This window comes from Trichomycterus rosablanca, chromosome 7 (assembly GCF_030014385.1).
Source record: "Trichomycterus rosablanca isolate fTriRos1 chromosome 7, fTriRos1.hap1, whole genome shotgun sequence".
Taxonomy (NCBI): Eukaryota; Metazoa; Chordata; class Actinopteri; order Siluriformes; family Trichomycteridae; genus Trichomycterus; species Trichomycterus rosablanca.
In genome coordinates this window covers 40,220,016-40,238,506 of record NC_085994.1, presented here as the reverse complement: position 1 = coordinate 40,238,506, position 18,491 = coordinate 40,220,016, and the positions used below count along the sequence as shown (strand labels likewise).

General features: G+C 48.4%; 1 protein-coding gene across 1 annotated transcript in view; it reads right to left on the bottom strand.

Annotated features, from left to right (window-relative positions):
• Window positions 1–405: 405 nt before the first annotated feature.
• The window catches only part of oxct1a (3-oxoacid CoA transferase 1a), a 34,124-nt gene continuing 16,038 nt past the window's right edge, over window positions 406–18,491 (bottom strand). Inside the window, exons 14-17 of the mRNA XM_062999507.1 lie at window positions 15,100–15,189; window positions 14,520–14,600; window positions 948–1,049; window positions 406–703 (exon numbers count right to left, since the gene is read on the bottom strand). Of these exons, the coding sequence (XP_062855577.1) occupies window positions 668–703; window positions 948–1,049; window positions 14,520–14,600; window positions 15,100–15,189 (309 nt within the window). The 3' untranslated portion in view covers window positions 406–667. The remainder of the gene's footprint in view (window positions 704–947; window positions 1,050–14,519; window positions 14,601–15,099; window positions 15,190–18,491) is intronic.

Here is an 18,491-nt window from a genome sequence, read left to right as displayed (position 1 = left end):
ATATCCAGTCGACAGCACCCCGTGGGCGGCGTCCTGTGACCACTGATGAAGGTCTAGAAGATGAGCGACTCAAACAGCAGCAATAGATGAGCGATCGTCTCTGACTTTACATCTACAAGGTGGACCGACTAGGTAGGAGTGTCTAATAGAGTGGACAGTGAGTGGACACGGTGTTTAAAAACTCCAGCAGCGCCGCTGTGTCTGATCCACTCATACCAGCACAACACACACTAACACACCACCACCATGTCAGTGTCACTGCAGTGCTGAGAATCATCCACCACCTAAATAATACCTGCTCTGTGGGGGTCCTGACCATTGTAGAACAGCATGAAAGGGGGCTAACAAAGCATGTAGAGAAACAGATGGACTACAGTCAGTAATTGTAGAACTACAAAGTGCTTCTATATGGTAAGTGGAGCTGATAACATGGACAGTGAGGTGGTCCCAGATTTTACTGCTCGTACCTGTAAGGCAGCTCAAACGCACGTCTAATAAAAAGAACGAATCATTCGGGGTTCGATGATTCGCGTCGAGGTTTAAACCCTCTCTGACTGACCTGCACATTCACTACACGCTCCCTCATCCTAACCTAAACATGGACGCTACACAGCAACCCCGTCGTCTTCACTCCGTCCCTCTTCAGCAACCAGCGCCGCCGGCTTCTTCAGATCTGCTGCATCGGCTTCAAATCGGGAGAAACCTGAGAGAGCGAATACAAACACAAACAGGATTTACTGTTTATCTGTCTGATCTCTGTGTGATCTCTCTATATATAGAGGCATTTTACATCATCCTAAGTGCTTTTATCCTCCAGTTTAATAATAACAGAACAAAATAAAGTAAATAAAAGTAATTAAATACGATTTCTTGAGGTCTTGAGGCTTTTATGTTAAAAACGTTGAATGAAAGACTTCAGACTTCATTTCCCTACATGCATCACTCACCTCAAAATCAGTGCCTGTACATTTTCTGATGTCATCAGGTGTCAGCCCCTCCCACACCTCGATCAGGATCAAGCCTTTGTTCTTATCCACATCAAACACGGCCTAAACAAACAAATAAACAAACAAACGTAATTTATTAATGTTTACATACGTTTTGTTTATGTTGTGATGTGTTAAAGGTTCCAGAATTATCTGAAGGTTCAGGGTTTGTTGTTTCTCAGCTCGGAAGAAAGTTCTAGAGTGTTCCGTGTGTGTTCCGTGTGTGTTCCGTGTGTGTTCCGTGTGTGTGTTCCGTGTGTGTGTTCCGTGTGTGTGCTGTGTGTGTTCCGTGTGTGTGTTCCGTGTGTGTTCCGTGTGTGTTCCGTGTGTGTTCCGTGTGTGTGTTCCGTGTGTGTTCCGTGTGTGTGTTCCGTGTGTGTGCTGTGTGTGTTCCGTGTGTGTGTTCCATGTGTGTGTTCCGTGTGTGTGCTGTGTGTGTTCCGTGTGTGTGTTCCGTGTGTGTGCTGTGTGTGTTCCGTGTGTGTGTTCCGTGTGTGTTCCATGTGTGTGTTCCGTGTGTGTGTTCCGTGTGTGTGCTGTGTGTGTTCCGTGTGTGTGTTCCGTGTGTGTTCCATGTGTGTGTTCCGTGTGTGTGTTCCGTGTGTGTGCTGTGTGTGTGTTCCGTGTGTGTGTTCCGTGTGTGTGTTCCGTGTGTGTGCTGTGTGTGTTCCGTGTGTGTTCCGTGTGTGTTCCGTGTGTGTTCCGTGTGTGTGCTGTGTGTGTTCCGTGTGTGTGTTCCGTGTGTGTTCCGTGTGTGTGTTCCGTGTGTGTGCTGTGTGTGTGTTCCGTGTGTGTGTTCCGTGTGTGTGTTCCGTGTGTGTGCTGTGTGTGTTCCGTGTGTGTTCCGTGTGTGTTCCGTGTGTGTTCCGTGTGTGTGCTGTGTGTGTTCCGTGTGTGTGTTCCGTGTGTGTGCTGTGTGTGTTCCGTGTGTGTGTTCCGTGTGTGTGCCGTGTGTGTTCCGTGTGTGTGTTCCGTGTGTGTGTTCCGTGTGTGTGCTGTGTGTGTTCCGTGTGTGTTCCGTGTGTGTTCCGTGTGTGTGCTGTGTGTGTTCCGTGTGTGTGTTCCGTGTGTGTGTTCCGTGTGTGTGCTGTGTGTGTTCCGTGTGTGTGTTCCGTGTGTGTTCCATGTGTGTTCCGTGTGTGTGTTCCGTGTGTGTGCTGTGTGTGTTCCGTGTGTGTGTTCCGTGTGTGTGTTCCATGTGTGTGCTGTGTGTGCTGTGTGTGTGCCGTGTGTGTGCCGTGTGTGTTCCGTGTGTGTTCCGTGTGTGTGCTGTGTGTGTTCCGTGTGTGTTCTGTGTGTGTTCCGTGTGTGTGCTGTGTGTGTGCTGTGTGTGTTCCGTGTGTGTTCCGTGTGTGTGCTGTGTGTGTTCCGTGTGTGTTCCGTGTGTGTTCCGTGTGTGTGCTGTGTGTGTTCCGTGTGTGTTCCGTGTGTGTGCTGTGTGTGTTCCGTGTGTGTTCCGTGTGTGTTCCGTGTGTTCCGTGTGTGTGCTGTGTGTGTGCTGTGTGTGTTCCGTGTGTGTTCCGTGTGTGTTCCGTGTGTGTGCTGTGTGTGTTCCGTGTGTGTTCCGTGTGTGTTCCGTGTGTGTGTTCCGTGTGTGTTCCGTGTGTGTGCTGTGTGTGTTCCGTGTGTGTGCTGTGTGTGTGCTGTGTGTGTGCTGTGTGTGTTCCGTGTGTGTGCCGTGTGTGTTCCGTGTGTGTTCCGTGTGTGTTCCGTGTGTGTTCCGTGTGTGTGCTGTGTGTGTTCCGTGTGTGTGCCGTGTGTGTGTTCCGTGTGTGTTCCGTGTGTGTGCTGTGTGTGTTCCGTGTGTGTGTTCCATGTGTGTGTTCCGTGTGTGTGCTGTGTGTGTTCCGTGTGTGTGTTCCGTGTGTGTTCCATGTGTGTGTTCCGTGTGTGTGTTCCGTGTGTGTGCTGTGTGTGTGTTCCGTGTGTGTGTTCCGTGTGTGTGTTCCGTGTGTGTGCTGTGTGTGTTCCGTGTGTGTTCCGTGTGTGTTCCGTGTGTGTTCCGTGTGTGTGCTGTGTGTGTTCCGTGTGTGTGTTCCGTGTGTGTTCCGTGTGTGTGTTCCGTGTGTGTGCTGTGTGTGTGTTCCGTGTGTGTGTTCCGTGTGTGTGTTCCGTGTGTGTGCTGTGTGTGTTCCGTGTGTGTTCCGTGTGTGTTCCGTGTGTGTGCTGTGTGTGTTCCGTGTGTGTGTTCCGTGTGTGTGCTGTGTGTGTTCCGTGTGTGTGTTCCGTGTGTGTGCCGTGTGTGTTCCGTGTGTGTGTTCCGTGTGTGTGTTCCGTGTGTGTGCTGTGTGTGTTCCGTGTGTGTTCCGTGTGTGTTCCGTGTGTGTGCTGTGTGTGTTCCGTGTGTGTGTTCCGTGTGTGTGTTCCGTGTGTGTGCTGTGTGTGTTCCGTGTGTGTGTTCCGTGTGTGTTCCATGTGTGTTCCGTGTGTGTGTTCCGTGTGTGTGCTGTGTGTGTTCCGTGTGTGTGTTCCGTGTGTGTGTTCCATGTGTGTGCTGTGTGTGCTGTGTGTGTGCCGTGTGTGTGCCGTGTGTGTTCCGTGTGTGTTCCGTGTGTGTGCTGTGTGTGTTCCGTGTGTGTTCTGTGTGTGTTCCGTGTGTGTGCTGTGTGTGTGCTGTGTGTGTTCCGTGTGTGTTCCGTGTGTGTGCTGTGTGTGTTCCGTGTGTGTTCCGTGTGTGTTCCGTGTGTGTGCTGTGTGTGTTCCGTGTGTGTTCCGTGTGTGTGCTGTGTGTGTTCCGTGTGTGTTCCGTGTGTGTTCCGTGTGTTCCGTGTGTGTGCTGTGTGTGTGCTGTGTGTGTTCCGTGTGTGTTCCGTGTGTGTGCTGTGTGTGTTCCGTGTGTGTTCCGTGTGTGTGTTCCGTGTGTGTTCCGTGTGTGTGCTGTGTGTGTTCCGTGTGTGTGCTGTGTGTGTGCTGTGTGTGTGCTGTGTGTGTGCTGTGTGTGTTCCGTGTGTGTGCCGTGTGTGTTCCGTGTGTGTTCCGTGTGTGTTCCGTGTGTGTTCCGTGTGTGTGCTGTGTGTGTTCCGTGTGTGTGCTGTGTGTGTTCCGTGTGTGTTCCGTGTGTGTTCCGTGTGTGTTCCGTGTGTGTGCTGTGTGTGTTCCGTGTGTGTTCCGTGTGTGTTCCGTGTGTGTGCTGTGTGTGTTCCGTGTGTGTTCCGTGTGTGTGCCGTGTGTGTTGTGTGTGTGCCGTGTGTGTTCCGTGTGTGTGCCGTGTGTGTTGTGTGTGTGCCGTGTGTGTTCCGTGTGTGTGCTGTGTGTGTTGTGTGTGTGTGTGTGCTGTGTGTGTGTCGTGTGTGTTGTGTGTGTGCCGTGTGTGTTCCGTGTGTGTGTCTGTGTGTGTTCCGTGTGTGTGCTGTGTGTGTGCTGTGTGTGTTCTGTGTGTGTGCTGTGTGTGTTCTGCGTGTGTTCCGTGTGTGTGCTGTGTGTGTTCCGTGTGTGTGCTGTGTGTGTCTGTGTGTGTTCCGTGTGTGTGCTGTGTGTGTTCCGTGTGTGTGCTGTGTGTGTTCCGTGTGTGTGCCGTGTGTGCTGTGTGTGTTCCGTGTGTGTTCCGTGTGTGTTCCGCGTGTGTGCTGTGTGTGTTCCGTGTGTGTGCTGTGTGTGTTCTGCGTGTGTTCCGTGTGTGTTCCGTGTGTGTTCCGCGTGTGTGCTGTGTGTGTTCTGTGTGTGTGCTGTGTGTGTTCCGCGTGTGTGTTCCGTGTGTGTTCCGCGTGTGTGCTGTGTGTGTTCTGTGTGTGTGCTGTGTGTGTTCTGCGTGTGTTCCGTGTGTGTGCTGTGTGTGTTCCGTGTGTGTGCTGTGTGTGTGCTGTGTGTGTGCTGTGTGTGTCTGTGTGTGTTCCGTGTGTGTGCCGTGTGTGTTCCGTGTGTGTGCTGTGTGTGTTCCGTGTGTGTGCTGTGTGTGTGCTGTGTGTGTGCTGTGTGTGTGCTGTGTGTGTCTGTGTGTGTTCCGTGTGTGTGCTGTGTGTGTTCCGTGTGTGTTCCGTGTGTGTTCCGCGTGTGTGCTGTGTGTGTTCCGTGTGTGTGCTGTGTGTGTTCCGTGTGTGTGCTGTGTGTGTTCCGTGTGTGTTCTGCGTGTGTTCCGTGTGTGTGCTGTGTGTGTTCCGTGTGTGTGCTGTGTGTGTTCCGTGTGTGTGCTGTGTGTGTGCTGTGTGTTCCGCGTGTGTTCCGCGTGTGTTCCGCGTGTGTTCCGTGTGTGTTCCGTGTGTGTTCCGCGTGTGTTCCGTGTGTGTGCTGTGTGTGTTCCGTGTGTGTTCCGTGTGTGTGCTGTGTGTGTTCCGTGTGTGTGCTGTGTGTGTTCCGTGTGTGTTCCGTGTGTGTTCCGTGTGTGTTCCGTGTGTGTGCTGTGTGTGTTCCGTGTGTGTTCCGTGTGTGTTCCGTGTGTGTTCCGTGTGTGTGCTGTGTGTGTTCCGTGTGTGTTCCGTGTGTGTGCTGTGTGTGTTCCGTGTGTGTTCCGTGTGTGTTCCGTGTGTGTGCTGTGTGTGTTCCGCGTGTGTTCCGTGTGTGTGCTGTGTGTGTTCCGTGTGTGTTCCGTGTGTGTTCCGTGTGTGTGCTGTGTGTGTTCCGTGTGTGTGCTGTGTGTGTGGTGCTGTGTGTTCCGTGTGTGTTCCGTGTGTGTGCTGTGTGTGTTCCGTGTGTGTGTTCCGTGTGTGTGTTCCGTGTGTGTTCCGTGTGTGTGTTCCGTGTGTGTGCTCCGTGTGTGTGTTCCGTGTGTGTTCCGTGTGTGTGTTCCGTGTGTGTGCTGTGTGTGTTCCGTGTGTGTGTTCCGTGTGTGTGTTCCGTGTGTGTTCCGTGTGTGTGTTCCGTGTGTGTGCTGTGTGTGTTCCGTGTGTGTGTTCCGTGTGTGTTCCGTGTGTGTTCCGTGTGTGTTCCGTGTGTGTGTTCCGTGTGTGTTCCGTGTGTGTGTTCCGTGTGTGTGCTGTGTGTGTTCCGTGTGTGTGTTCCATGTGTGTGTTCCGTGTGTGTGCTGTGTGTGTTCCGTGTGTGTGTTCCGTGTGTGTTCCATGTGTGTGTTCCGTGTGTGTGTTCCGTGTGTGTGCTGTGTGTGTGTTCCGTGTGTGTGTTCCGTGTGTGTGTTCCGTGTGTGTGCTGTGTGTGTTCCGTGTGTGTTCCGTGTGTGTGTTCCGTGTGTGTGTTCCGTGTGTGTGTTCCGTGTGTGTGTTCCGTGTGTGTGCTGTGTGTGTTCCGTGTGTGTGTTCCGTGTGTGTGTTCCGTGTGTGTGTTCCGTGTGTGTGTTCCGTGTGTGTGCTGTGTGTGCTGTGTGTGTGCCGTGTGTGTGCCGTGTGTGTTCCGTGTGTGTTCCGTGTGTGTGCTGTGTGTGTTCCGTGTGTGTTCCGTGTGTGTTCCGTGTGTGTGCTGTGTGTGTGCTGTGTGTGTTCCGTGTGTGTGTTCCGTGTGTGTGTTCCGTGTGTGTTCCGTGTGTGTGTTCCGTGTGTGTGCTGTGTGTGTTCCGTGTGTGTGTTCCGTGTGTGTGTTCCGTGTGTGTTCCGTGTGTGTGTTCCGTGTGTGTGCTGTGTGTGTTCCGTGTGTGTGTTCCGTGTGTGTTCCGTGTGTGTTCCGTGTGTGTTCCGTGTGTGTGTTCCGTGTGTGTTCCGTGTGTGTGTTCCGTGTGTGTGCTGTGTGTGTTCCGTGTGTGTGTTCCATGTGTGTGTTCCGTGTGTGTGCTGTGTGTGTTCCGTGTGTGTGTTCCGTGTGTGTTCCATGTGTGTGTTCCGTGTGTGTGTTCCGTGTGTGTGCTGTGTGTGTGTTCCGTGTGTGTGTTCCGTGTGTGTGTTCCGTGTGTGTGCTGTGTGTGTTCCGTGTGTGTTCCGTGTGTGTGCTGTGTGTGTTCCGTGTGTGTGTTCCGTGTGTGTGTTCCGTGTGTGTGCTGTGTGTGTTCCGTGTGTGTGTTCCGTGTGTGTGTTCCGTGTGTGTGCCGTGTGTGTTCCGTGTGTGTGTTCCGTGTGTGTGTTCCGTGTGTGTGCTGTGTGTGTTCCGTGTGTGTTCCGTGTGTGTTCCGTGTGTGTGCTGTGTGTGTTCCGTGTGTGTGTTCCGTGTGTGTGTTCCGTGTGTGTGCTGTGTGTGTTCCGTGTGTGTGTTCCGTGTGTGTTCCATGTGTGTTCCGTGTGTGTGTTCCGTGTGTGTGCTGTGTGTGTTCCGTGTGTGTGTTCCGTGTGTGTGTTCCGTGTGTGTGCTGTGTGTGTTCCGTGTGTGTGCTGTGTGTGTGCTGTGTGTGTGCTGTGTGTGTTCCGTGTGTGTGCCGTGTGTGTTCCGTGTGTGTTCCGTGTGTGTTCCGTGTGTGTGCTGTGTGTGTTCCGTGTGTGTTCCGTGTGTGTGCTGTGTGTGTTCCGTGTGTGTTCCGTGTGTGTTCCGTGTGTGTGCTGTGTGTGTTCCGTGTGTGTGCCGTGTGTGTTGTGTGTGTGCCGTGTGTGTGCCGTGTGTGTTCCGTGTGTGTGCCGTGTGTGTTGTGTGTGTGCCGTGTGTGTTCCGTGTGTGTGCTGTGTGTGTTGTGTGTGTGTGTGCTGTGTGTGTGTCGTGTGTGTTGTGTGTGTGCCGTGTGTGTTCCGTGTGTGTGTCTGTGTGTGTTCCGTGTGTGTGCTGTGTGTGTGCTGTGTGTGTTCTGTGTGTGTGCTGTGTGTGTTCTGCGTGTGTTCCGTGTGTGTGCTGTGTGTGTTCCGTGTGTGTGCTGTGTGTGTGCTGTGTGTGTCTGTGTGTGTTCCGTGTGTGTGCTGTGTGTGTTCCGTGTGTGTGCTGTGTGTGTTCCGTGTGTGTGCCGTGTGTGCTGTGTGTGTTCCGTGTGTGTTCCGCGTGTGTGCTGTGTGTGTTCCGTGTGTGTGCTGTGTGTGTTCTGCGTGTGTTCCGTGTGTGTTCCGTGTGTGTTCCGCGTGTGTGCTGTGTGTGTTCTGTGTGTGTGCTGTGTGTGTTCCGCGTGTGTGTTCCGTGTGTGTGCTGTGTGTGTTCTGCGTGTGTTCCGTGTGTGTTCCGTGTGTGTTCCGCGTGTGTGCTGTGTGTGTTCTGTGTGTGTGCTGTGTGTGTTCTGCGTGTGTTCCGTGTGTGTGCTGTGTGTGTTCCGTGTGTGTGCTGTGTGTGTGCTGTGTGTGTGCTGTGTGTGTCTGTGTGTGTTCCGTGTGTGTGCCGTGTGTGTTCCGTGTGTGTGCTGTGTGTGTTCCGTGTGTGTGCTGTGTGTGTGCTGTGTGTGTGCTGTGTGTGTCTGTGTGTGTTCCGTGTGTGTGCTGTGTGTGTTCCGTGTGTGTTCCGTGTGTGTTCCGCGTGTGTGCTGTGTGTGTTCCGTGTGTGTGCTGTGTGTGTGCTGTGTGTGTTCCGTGTGTGTGCTGTGTGTGTTCCGTGTGTGTTCTGCGTGTGTTCCGTGTGTGTGCTGTGTGTGTTCCGTGTGTGTGCTGTGTGTGTTCCGTGTGTGTGCTGTGTGTGTGCTGTGTGTTCCGTGTGTGTTCCGCGTGTGTTCCGCGTGTGTTCCGTGTGTGTTCCGTGTGTGTTCCGTGTGTGTTCCGCGTGTGTTCCGTGTGTGTGCTGTGTGTGTTCCGTGTGTGTTCCGTGTGTGTGCTGTGTGTGTTCCGTGTGTGTGCTGTGTGTGTTCCGTGTGTGTTCCGTGTGTGTTCCGTGTGTGTTCCGTGTGTGTGCTGTGTGTGTTCCGTGTGTGTTCCGTGTGTGTTCCGTGTGTGTGCTGTGTGTGTTCCGTGTGTGTTCCGTGTGTGTGCTGTGTGTGTTCCGTGTGTGTTCCGTGTGTGTTCCGTGTGTGTGCTGTGTGTGTTCCGCGTGTGTTCCGTGTGTGTGCTGTGTGTGTTCCGTGTGTGTTCCGTGTGTGTTCCGTGTGTGTGCTGTGTGTGTTCCGTGTGTGTGCTGTGTGTGTGGTGCTGTGTGTTCCGTGTGTGTTCCGTGTGTGTGCTGTGTGTGTTCTGTGTGTGTGCTGTGTGTGTTCCGTGTGTGTTCCGTGTGTGTTCCGTGTGTGTTCCGTGTGTGTGCTGTGTGTGTTCCGTGTGTGTTCCGTGTGTGTTCCGTGTGTGTGCTGTGTGTGTTCCGTGTGTGTTCCGTGTGTGTTCCGTGTGTGTTCCGTGTGTGTGCTGTGTGTGTTCCGTGTGTGTGCTGTGTGTGTTCCGTGTGTGTTCCGTGTGTGTGCTGTGTGTGTGCTGTGTGTGTTCCGTGTGTGTGCTGTGTGTGTTCCGTGTGTGTGCTGTGTGTGTTCCGTGTGTGTGCTGTGTGTGTTCCGTGTGTGTTCCGTGTGTGTGCTGTGTGTGTGTGCTGTGTGTGTGTGCTGTGTGTGTTCCGTGTGCGTTCCGTGTGTGTGCTGTGTGTGTTCCGTGTGTGTGCCGTGTGTGTGCCGTGTGTGTGCCGTGTGTGTTCCGTGTGTGTTCCGTGTGTGTGCTGTGTGTGTTCCGTGTGTGTTCCGTGTGTGTTCCGTGTGTGTTCCGTGTGTGTGCTGTGTGTGTGTGCTGTGTGTGTGTGCTGTGTGTGTTCCGTGTGTGTTCCGTGTGTGTTCCGTGTGTGTGCTGTGTGTGTGCTGTGTGTGTTCCGTGTGTGTGCTGTGTGTGTTCCGTGTGTGTTCCGTGTGTGTTCCGTGTGTGTGCTGTGTGTGTTCCGTGTGTGTTCCGTGTGTGTTCCGTGTGTGTGCTGTGTGTGTGTGCTGTGTGTGTGTGCTGTGTGTGTTCCGTGTGTGTTCCGTGTGTGTGCTGTGTGTGTTCCGTGTGTGTTCCGTGTGTGTGCTGTGTGTGTTCTGTGTGTGTGCTGTGTGTGTTCCGTGTGTGTTCCGTGTGTGTTCCGTGTGTGTGCTGTGTGTGTGTGCTGTGTGTGTGTGCTGTGTGTGTTCCGTGTGTGTTCCGTGTGTGTGCTGTGTGTGTTCCGTGTGTGTTCCGTGTGTGTGCTGTGTGTGTTCCGTGTGTGTGCTGTGTGTGTTCCGTGTGTGTTCCGTGTGTGTTCCGTGTGTGTGCTGTGTGTGTGTGCTGTGTGTGTGTGCTGTGTGTGTTCCGTGTGTGTTCCGTGTGTGTGCTGTGTGTGTTCCGTGTGTGTTCCGTGTGTGTGCTGTGTGTGTTCTGTGTGTGTGCTGTGTGTGTTCCGTGTGTGTGCTGTGTGTGTTCCGTGTGTGTGCTGTGTGTGTTCCGTGTGTGTTCCGTGTGTGTTCCGTGTGTGTTCCGTGTGTGTTCCGTGTGTGTGCTGTGTGTGCTGTGTGTGTTCCGTGTGTGTGCTGTGTGTGTGCTGTGTGTGTTCCGTGTGTGTGCTGTGTGTGTTCCGTGTGTGTGCTGTGTGTGTGCTGTGTGTGTTCCGTGTGTGTGCTGTGTGTGTTCCGTGTGTGTTCCGTGTGTGTTCCGTGTGTGTGCTGTGTGTGTGTGCTGTGTGTGTGTGCTGTGTGTGTTCCGTGTGTGTGCTGTGTGTGTGCTGTGTGTGTTCCGTGTGTGTGCTGTGTGTGTTCCGTGTGTGTTCCGTGTGTATGCCGTGTGTGTGCTGTGTGTGTTCCGTGTGTGTGCCGTGTGTGTTCCGTGTGTGTGCCGTGTGTGTTCCGTGTGTGTTCCGTGTGTGTTCTGTGTGTGTTCCGTGTGTATGCCGTGTGTGTGCTGTGTGTGTTCCGTGTGTGTGCCGTGTGTGTTCCGTGTGTGTGCCGTGTGTGTGCCGTGTGTGTTCCGTGTGTGTGCTGTGTGTGTTCCGTGTGTGTTCTGTGTGTGTTCCGTGTGTATGCCGTGTGTGTGCTGTGTGTGTTCCGTGTGTGTGCCGTGTGTGTTCCGTGTGTGTGCCGTGTGTGTGCCGTGTGTGTTCCGTGTGTGTGCTGTGTGTGTTGTGTGTGTTCCGTGTGTGTGCTGTGTGTGTTCCGTGTGTGTTCCGTGTGTGTGCTGTGTGTGTTCCGTGTGTGTTCCGTGTGTGTGCCGTGTGTGTGCCGCGTGTGTTCCGTGTGTGTGTGTTCCGTGTGTGTGCTGTGTGTGTTCCGTGTGTGTTCCGTGTGTGTGCCGTGTGTGTGCCGCGTGTGTTCCGTGTGTGTGTGTTCCGTGTGTGTGCTGTGTGTATGTATTTGGGACGCAGCCCGACAGACACACGCGTACGTAAGTGAACTGGTTTCTTCTTGGAAATTCGCTCCATCATTAATCCACAAATCATCTGGATGAGCAGCGTGTGGTTTCCGTGCGCTCCGTCCAACCAGACGCCAATCCCTCCATTAGCAAGATCCACATTAAACCCCATTAGCGACCGCACTTCCTGTTAGCGTTAGCAGCTAATGAGCTCCACCCGTTCAGCGAACGAGAGACAGACGGAGCATCAGTTACCGAGCAACACACACCGTTACCGAGCAACCCACCCATTACCAAACACACACTGTAACTGAGCAATAAACAATGTTACAGAACAACTACTGAACTACTTGTTACCAAGCAACAAACAGTTACAAAATAATACAAAACATTACCAAGCAACACACACCATTACTAAGTAACACACACCATTACTGACCAACACACACCACTACTGAGTAACACACACTGTTATAGAGCAACACACGCATGGCTACAGTGCAATACACACTGTTACCAAGCAACCCACATCACTACAGAGCACACATTGTTACCAAGCAACAAACCCTTTTACAGAATAATACACAATGTTACCAAGCAACACACACCATTACTGAGCAACACACACTGTTACTGAGCAACACACACCAGTACTGAGCAACACACGTCACTACCGAGCAACCTACACCATTACTAACACACTCTTTTACTGAGCAACACAGTGTTATCAAGCAACACATTGTGCTACAGAGCAACACACACTGTTACCAAGCAGCACAGTGTTACTGAGCAACACACACCATTAATGTGTAACGCAGTGTTACCAAGCAACACACATCATTACTGAGTAACGCACTGTTACAGAATAACACACAACGTTACCAAGCAACACACACCATTACTGAGTAACACACACTGTTACCAAGCAACACACACCATTACTGAGTAACACACACTGTTACAAAGCAACACACATCATTACTGAGCAACACACACTGTTACTGAGCAACACACACCAGTACTGAGCAACACACATCACTACCGAGCAACCTACACCATTACTAGCACACTCTTTTACTGAGCAACACAGTGTTACCAAGCAAGACACATCATTACTGAGTAACACACTGTTACAGAATAACACACATCATTACTGAGCAACACACACTGTTACCAAGCAGCACAGTGTTACTGAGCAACACACACTGTTACCAAGCAGCACACAGCGTTACTGAGCAACACACCCCATTAATGTGTAACGAAGTGTTACCAAGCAACACACACCATTACTGAGTAACACACTGTTACAGAATAACACACAACTTTTTTTTTATTCTGAATTGAAGATGTTTTCCACTTTGGTTCCAGTCCTGACAGGACAGCTCGTTACAGGTTACCCACAATTCATCAGTTCAAGTTCAATGTCAAACACCATCAAGGCCAATTTTGTATCTCCAGTTCACCTCACTTGGAAACCCACAGAAGTGGGGAGAACATGCAAACTCCACACAGAAAGGACCCAGACTGCTCCACCTGGAAATCAAACCTAGAACCCACACACACACACATCCCACACACACACACAGCCCACACACACACAGCCCACACACACACACACACACACACACACACACACACACACACGGCCATGTGCTGGTGGGTAATATGATAAATGGGAGTCGGGATGGGAGGAAATGCAGCGGCTGTATCAGACGGTTCTCATTAACATCACTCACTAATATTATTATAAATAATCACACCGTCCTTCACGTCTCCGACACTCCACCCTACTGATGAAGGTATATATATATATATATATATATATATATATATATATATACAGTGTATCACAAAAGTGAGTACACCCCTCACATTTCTGCAGATATTTAAGTATATCTTTTCATGGGACAACACTGACAAAATGACACTTTGACACAATGAAAAGTAGTCTGTGTGCAGCTTATATAACAGTGTACATTTATTCTTCCCTCAAAATAACTCAATATACAGCCATTAATGTCTAAACCACCGGCAACAAAAGTGAGTACACCCCTAAGAGACTACACCCCTAAATGTCCAAATTGAGCACTGCTTGTCATTTTCCCTCCAAAATGTCATGTGATTTGTTAGTGTTACTAGGTCTCAGGTGTGCATAGGGAGCAGGTGTGTTCAATTTAGTAGTACAGCTCTCACACTCTCTCATACTGGTCACTGAAAGTTCCAACATGGCACCTCATGGCAAAGAACTCTCTGAGGATCTTAAAAGACGAATTGTTGCGCTACATGAAGATGGCCAAGGCTACAAGAAGATTGCCAACACCCTGAAACTGAGCTGCAGCACAGTGGCCAAGATCATCCAGCGTTTTAAAAGAGCAGGGTCCACTCAGAACAGACCTCGCGTTGGTCGTCCAAAGAAGCTGAGCGCACGTGTTCAGCGTCACATCCAACTGCTGTCTTTAAAAGATAGGCGCAGGAGTGCTGTCAGCATTGCTGCAGAGATTGAAAAGGTGGGGAGTCAGCCTGTCAGTGCTCAGACCATACGCCGCACACTACATCAAATTGGTCTGCATGGCTGTCACCCCAGAAGGAAGCCTCTTTTGAAGTCTCTACACAAGAAAGCCCGCAAACAGTTTGCTGAAGACATGTCAACAAAGGACATGGATTACTGGAACCATGTCCTATGGTCTGATGAGACCAAGATTAATTTGTTTGGTTCAGATGGTCTCAAGCATGTGTGGCGGCAATCAGGTGAGGAGTACAAAGATGTGTGTCATGCCTACAGTCAAGCATGGTGGTGGGAATGCCATGGTCTGGGTCTGCATGAGTGCAGCAGGTGTTGGGGAGTTACATTTCATTGAGGGACACATGAACTCCAATATGTACTGTGAAATACTGAAGCAGAGCATGATCCCCTCCCTCCGGAAACTGGGTCGCAGGGCAGTGTTCCAGCATGATAATGACCCCAAACACACCTCTAAGACGACCACTGCTTTATTGAAGAGGCTGAGGGTAAAGGTGATGGACTGGCCAAGCATGTCTCCAGACCTAAACCCAATAGAACATCTTTGGGGCATCCTCAAGCGGAAGGTGGAGGAGCGCAAAGTCTCGAATATCCGCCAGCTCCGTGATGTCGTCATGGAGGAGTGGAAAAGCATTCCAGTGGCATTCTGTGAAGCTCTGGTAAACTCCATGCCCAGGAGAGTTAAGGCAGTTCTGGGAAATAATGGTGGCCACACAAAATACTGACACTTCAGGAACTTTCACTAAGGGGTGTACTCACTTTTGTTGCTGGTGGTTTAGACATTAATGGCTGTATATTGAGTTATTTTGAGGGAAGAATAAATTTACACTGTTATATAAGCTGCACACAGACTACTTTTCATTGTGTCAAAGTGTCATTTTGTCAGTGTTGTCCCATGAAAAGATATACTTAAATATCTGCAGAAATGTGAGGGGTGTACTCACTTCTGTGATACACTGTATATATATATATATATATATACTGTGTATAAGGTCAGAGGGTCAGGACTGTAGTAAGAGAACACCATCTCACCTTCTCAGTGATGATACGATCCACACACTGCTTCCCTGTTAGAGGTAACGAGCACTTCTCCAGGATCTTGTGCTTCCCTCCCTAAATCAAACACACACACACACACACACACACACATATATACCTTCATCTACTGTACATCTATACATATACGGTCTATACAGTACATATTTATATATGCAAATATATAATCTGTTGTACATGCTAAAGTACACATACTCATTTATCTATCCGGCTACACACAGTATGTATGAATGAGGGACGGCAGAGTACAGGGGAAGTGGATATGCCAAACTGGGATTAATAAAACTTGATGAACTGAGTCCATACATGTGAGAAGGTACAAACACTCACGTGTGTATAATCGGTTTGGACCGCATGATGTGATTACAGATCTGTACTCCACAGCTCAACATTCATCAAAAACAAACCTGGCAGACTCCAGTGCTAAACCAACAGTTATGTGGGTGCAATGTAAAACCCAGTACCAGTACCAGTACCAGTACCAGTGTCCCTCCCTCTTTTGGCTAGTTCTAAACTAACACAAGACCCCGCCCCCAAACCCATGTTCCATACCCACCTTGGCGGAGTGTTCCATTGTGACCACCACTTTAGTGCCAGCGCTGGCTACCAGATCCATGGCTCCTCCCATTCCCTTCACCATCTTACCCTAAAACACACACACACACACACACACTCACAATTATCATTACCAATTATTAATGAATTAACTCATTCATTCCCCCCATACTTTTACACACACACACACACACACAAACATTAGGATAAGTTCAGTAAGCACAATTTTATTTATTTATGTTTTTATTTTCTATTGTTTTCTCTTTGCACCCAGTTTTGAACAAAACTACACCTTCTACCAACAGTGAATTAATGAATGAATGACTAAATGAATAATTGAATGAAGAATTCAATGAATGAACGACTGAAGAAGAGAAAAAAATGAATAAATAAATAAATAAGTATATGAATTAATAAATGAGTAGATGAACGAGTGAATAAATACATGAATGAGTGAATGAATACTTAACTAAATAAATGAATTAATGAATAAATGAACTATGGATGAATGAATAAATAAATGCGTAAATGAGTGAACTATGGAATACATAAATAAATAAACACATGGGTGAATTAATAAATGTATGAAGTGAATAAATATATGAATTAATAAATGAGTAAATGAATGAATGAGTGAATACATGAACGAATTAAATAATGAATACTTGAATAAACAAATGAGTGAACGAATGAAACATTTATAAATAAAGGCATGAGTGAAATAATAAATGAATGAATAAATAAATGAATGTGTAAATAAATGAATGAATGAATTGAATACATGATTAAATAAATACATGAATAAATAAACAAATGAGTGAATAAATAAGTAAATAAATGAATGAATAAGTGAATAAATAAACAAGTGAATAAATAAATGAATGAATGATTAAATGAATAAGTGAGTGAATAAATACACGAGTGAGTGCATAAATGAATGGATAAATAAGTAAGTGAATGAATACATGAATAAATAAACAAACCAATAAATAAATAAACAAATGAATGAATGAATAAATTGATAACTGAGTAAATGAATACATGAGTAAATGAATACATGAATAAATAAACGAATAAATAAATAAATGAATGAGTGAGTAAATGAATTAATAATTGAGTGATTTAATTAGTGAGTGAATGAATACATGAATAAACAAATAAATGAATAGGTCGATAAATAAACAAGTGAATAAAAAAGAATGAATAAATAAATAAATAAACAAACAAGTGAGTGAATGAATACATGAATAAATAAATGAGTCCATGAATACATGAATAAATAAACGAGTGAGTGAATGAATACATGAATAAATAAATGAGAGTCCATGAATACGTGAATAAATAAACGAGTGAGTGAATGAATACATGAATAAATAAATAAATGAATGAGTGAGTAAATGAATTAATAATTGAGTGATTTAATTAGTGAGTGAATGAATACATGAATAAACAAATAAATGAATAGGTCGATAAATAAACAAGTGAATAAAAAAGAATAAATAAATAAATAAATAAATAAATAAATAAACAAACGAGTGAATGAATACATGAATAAATAAACGAGTGAGTGAATGAATAAATAAATAAATAAATAAATAAAAACAAGTGAGTGAATGAATACATGAATAAATAAATGAGAGTCCATGAATACATGAATAAATTAACGAGTGAGTGAATGAATACATGAATAAGTAAATAAATGAATAGCTCAATAAATAAACAAGTGAATAAAAAAAGAATGAATGAATGAGTGAATAAATGAATGAGTGAATGAGTGAGACGGGGCGAGGGGGGGGGGGTGAGGTTGAGATTTTGTGGTTTGTAACTGTAGCTGACAGCCGGTTGCTGAAGAGCGTTTCCATGACAACTAATCAAATATTTCCCCGTTTCTGAACCAGACGCCAAATTATCGCCCCTCACTTACCATCACACACACACACACACACACACACACACACAATACACTCACACACACACACACACACCCTTACACAATACACTCACACACACTTTCCTCGCTGCTGTTGGGCGGCTCTGCGCCACTTATGGTGCAACAAATTCGAGCAGCTCGACTCTGTTACCGAACCCTCCACCAAATTTCACAGTGGGGGGGTCAGACACTCTGGCTTGTAGAACTCAGAGTCTCCATCTAACCATCTGAAGACCAGGTGATGGTCCAAGCTGGAAACTGGACTCTTTAGGGACGACCTTACAGTCCAGTCCTTAAGGTCATCCGTTCTTTAGATGTTCTTCTGTGAGCTCCTGGATGAGCAATAGATGCGTTCTGGGTGAAACGGGAGGGTTCACCGCTGTCACTGTGGTTCGCTGGAGTCCCAGAGCCTCAGCAATGATTTCCAGGACTTTGTTAGGCATCTGTATTTGGAACTCTTGTAGAGCCACATTTTGAGACCTTCTATCCTGGTCCACACTGCCAGACAGGCTTTATTCAAGTGAGGTTTGAGAACCACGAGGAACCACCATCAACCCGACGTCTGATCGATCCCTCAGCCTCACATACACCAGCGCTACAGGACACATATCTACTCTGATGGGCGTGGTCTCTTCCACAATGTGCTTTGACCTTTCAGTCATCAGAAGCAAGGGCCTTGCTCAAGGGTCCCACAGTGGAGGAGGTGGGGATTAAACCGACAACCTTCTGCTTATTAGTCCAGTAGCTTGACCTTAAGAGTCTTGACCAGCACTATCTGATAGGTGAACAACGTTTCATTTGACTTCAGCACTGATCCAGTAGAGTTAACAGGGCAGCGTTTAACATACTGGACAAAAAATCGGAAGGTTGCTGGTTCAAGCCCCACTGCCCCCAAGTTACCACTGTTGGGTCATGCTGTATTCAGTCGTAACCGTAAGAGGCTTTGGATAAAAGATGGAAACGATGGCGAGATCCTTGACGCTGTTGTTTTGACGTTGTTGTTGTTGTTTTATTTTCCCAGCGTGCACCAGGCAGCGACGTGAACAACAGTATTAATAACATTGATTGTAATTTTGCGCGCGGACCATCTGCGGAGTCTCTCGGTTCATCTGGCTGTTTATTCCGAGCGAGCTGCGAGGTGTCGAGCTGCGCAGGGAGAGAATATAAATATCTGCCACCCGAAAGCTGCTCCTCCAGTCAGGATGTATATTTATATTTACATTTAACTCCCACACGTAAACATAAATACATGCACCTCTACACCCCCCCCCCCGGCCCCGCCCGTCCCGATCTCGTCCCCGCGCCGCCGTATCTCACTCAGACAGGAGAAGGAGCTAAATAACCTTCAGCAGCTCCAGTTTCAGCAGCGAGGAGCCGCCGAGCATCCGTCAGTGCCAAGTCGCCTATAAATAACCACCAGCGTCTGTGGCGGCGAGCCTACAGCGGGCATGCTGGTACATCTC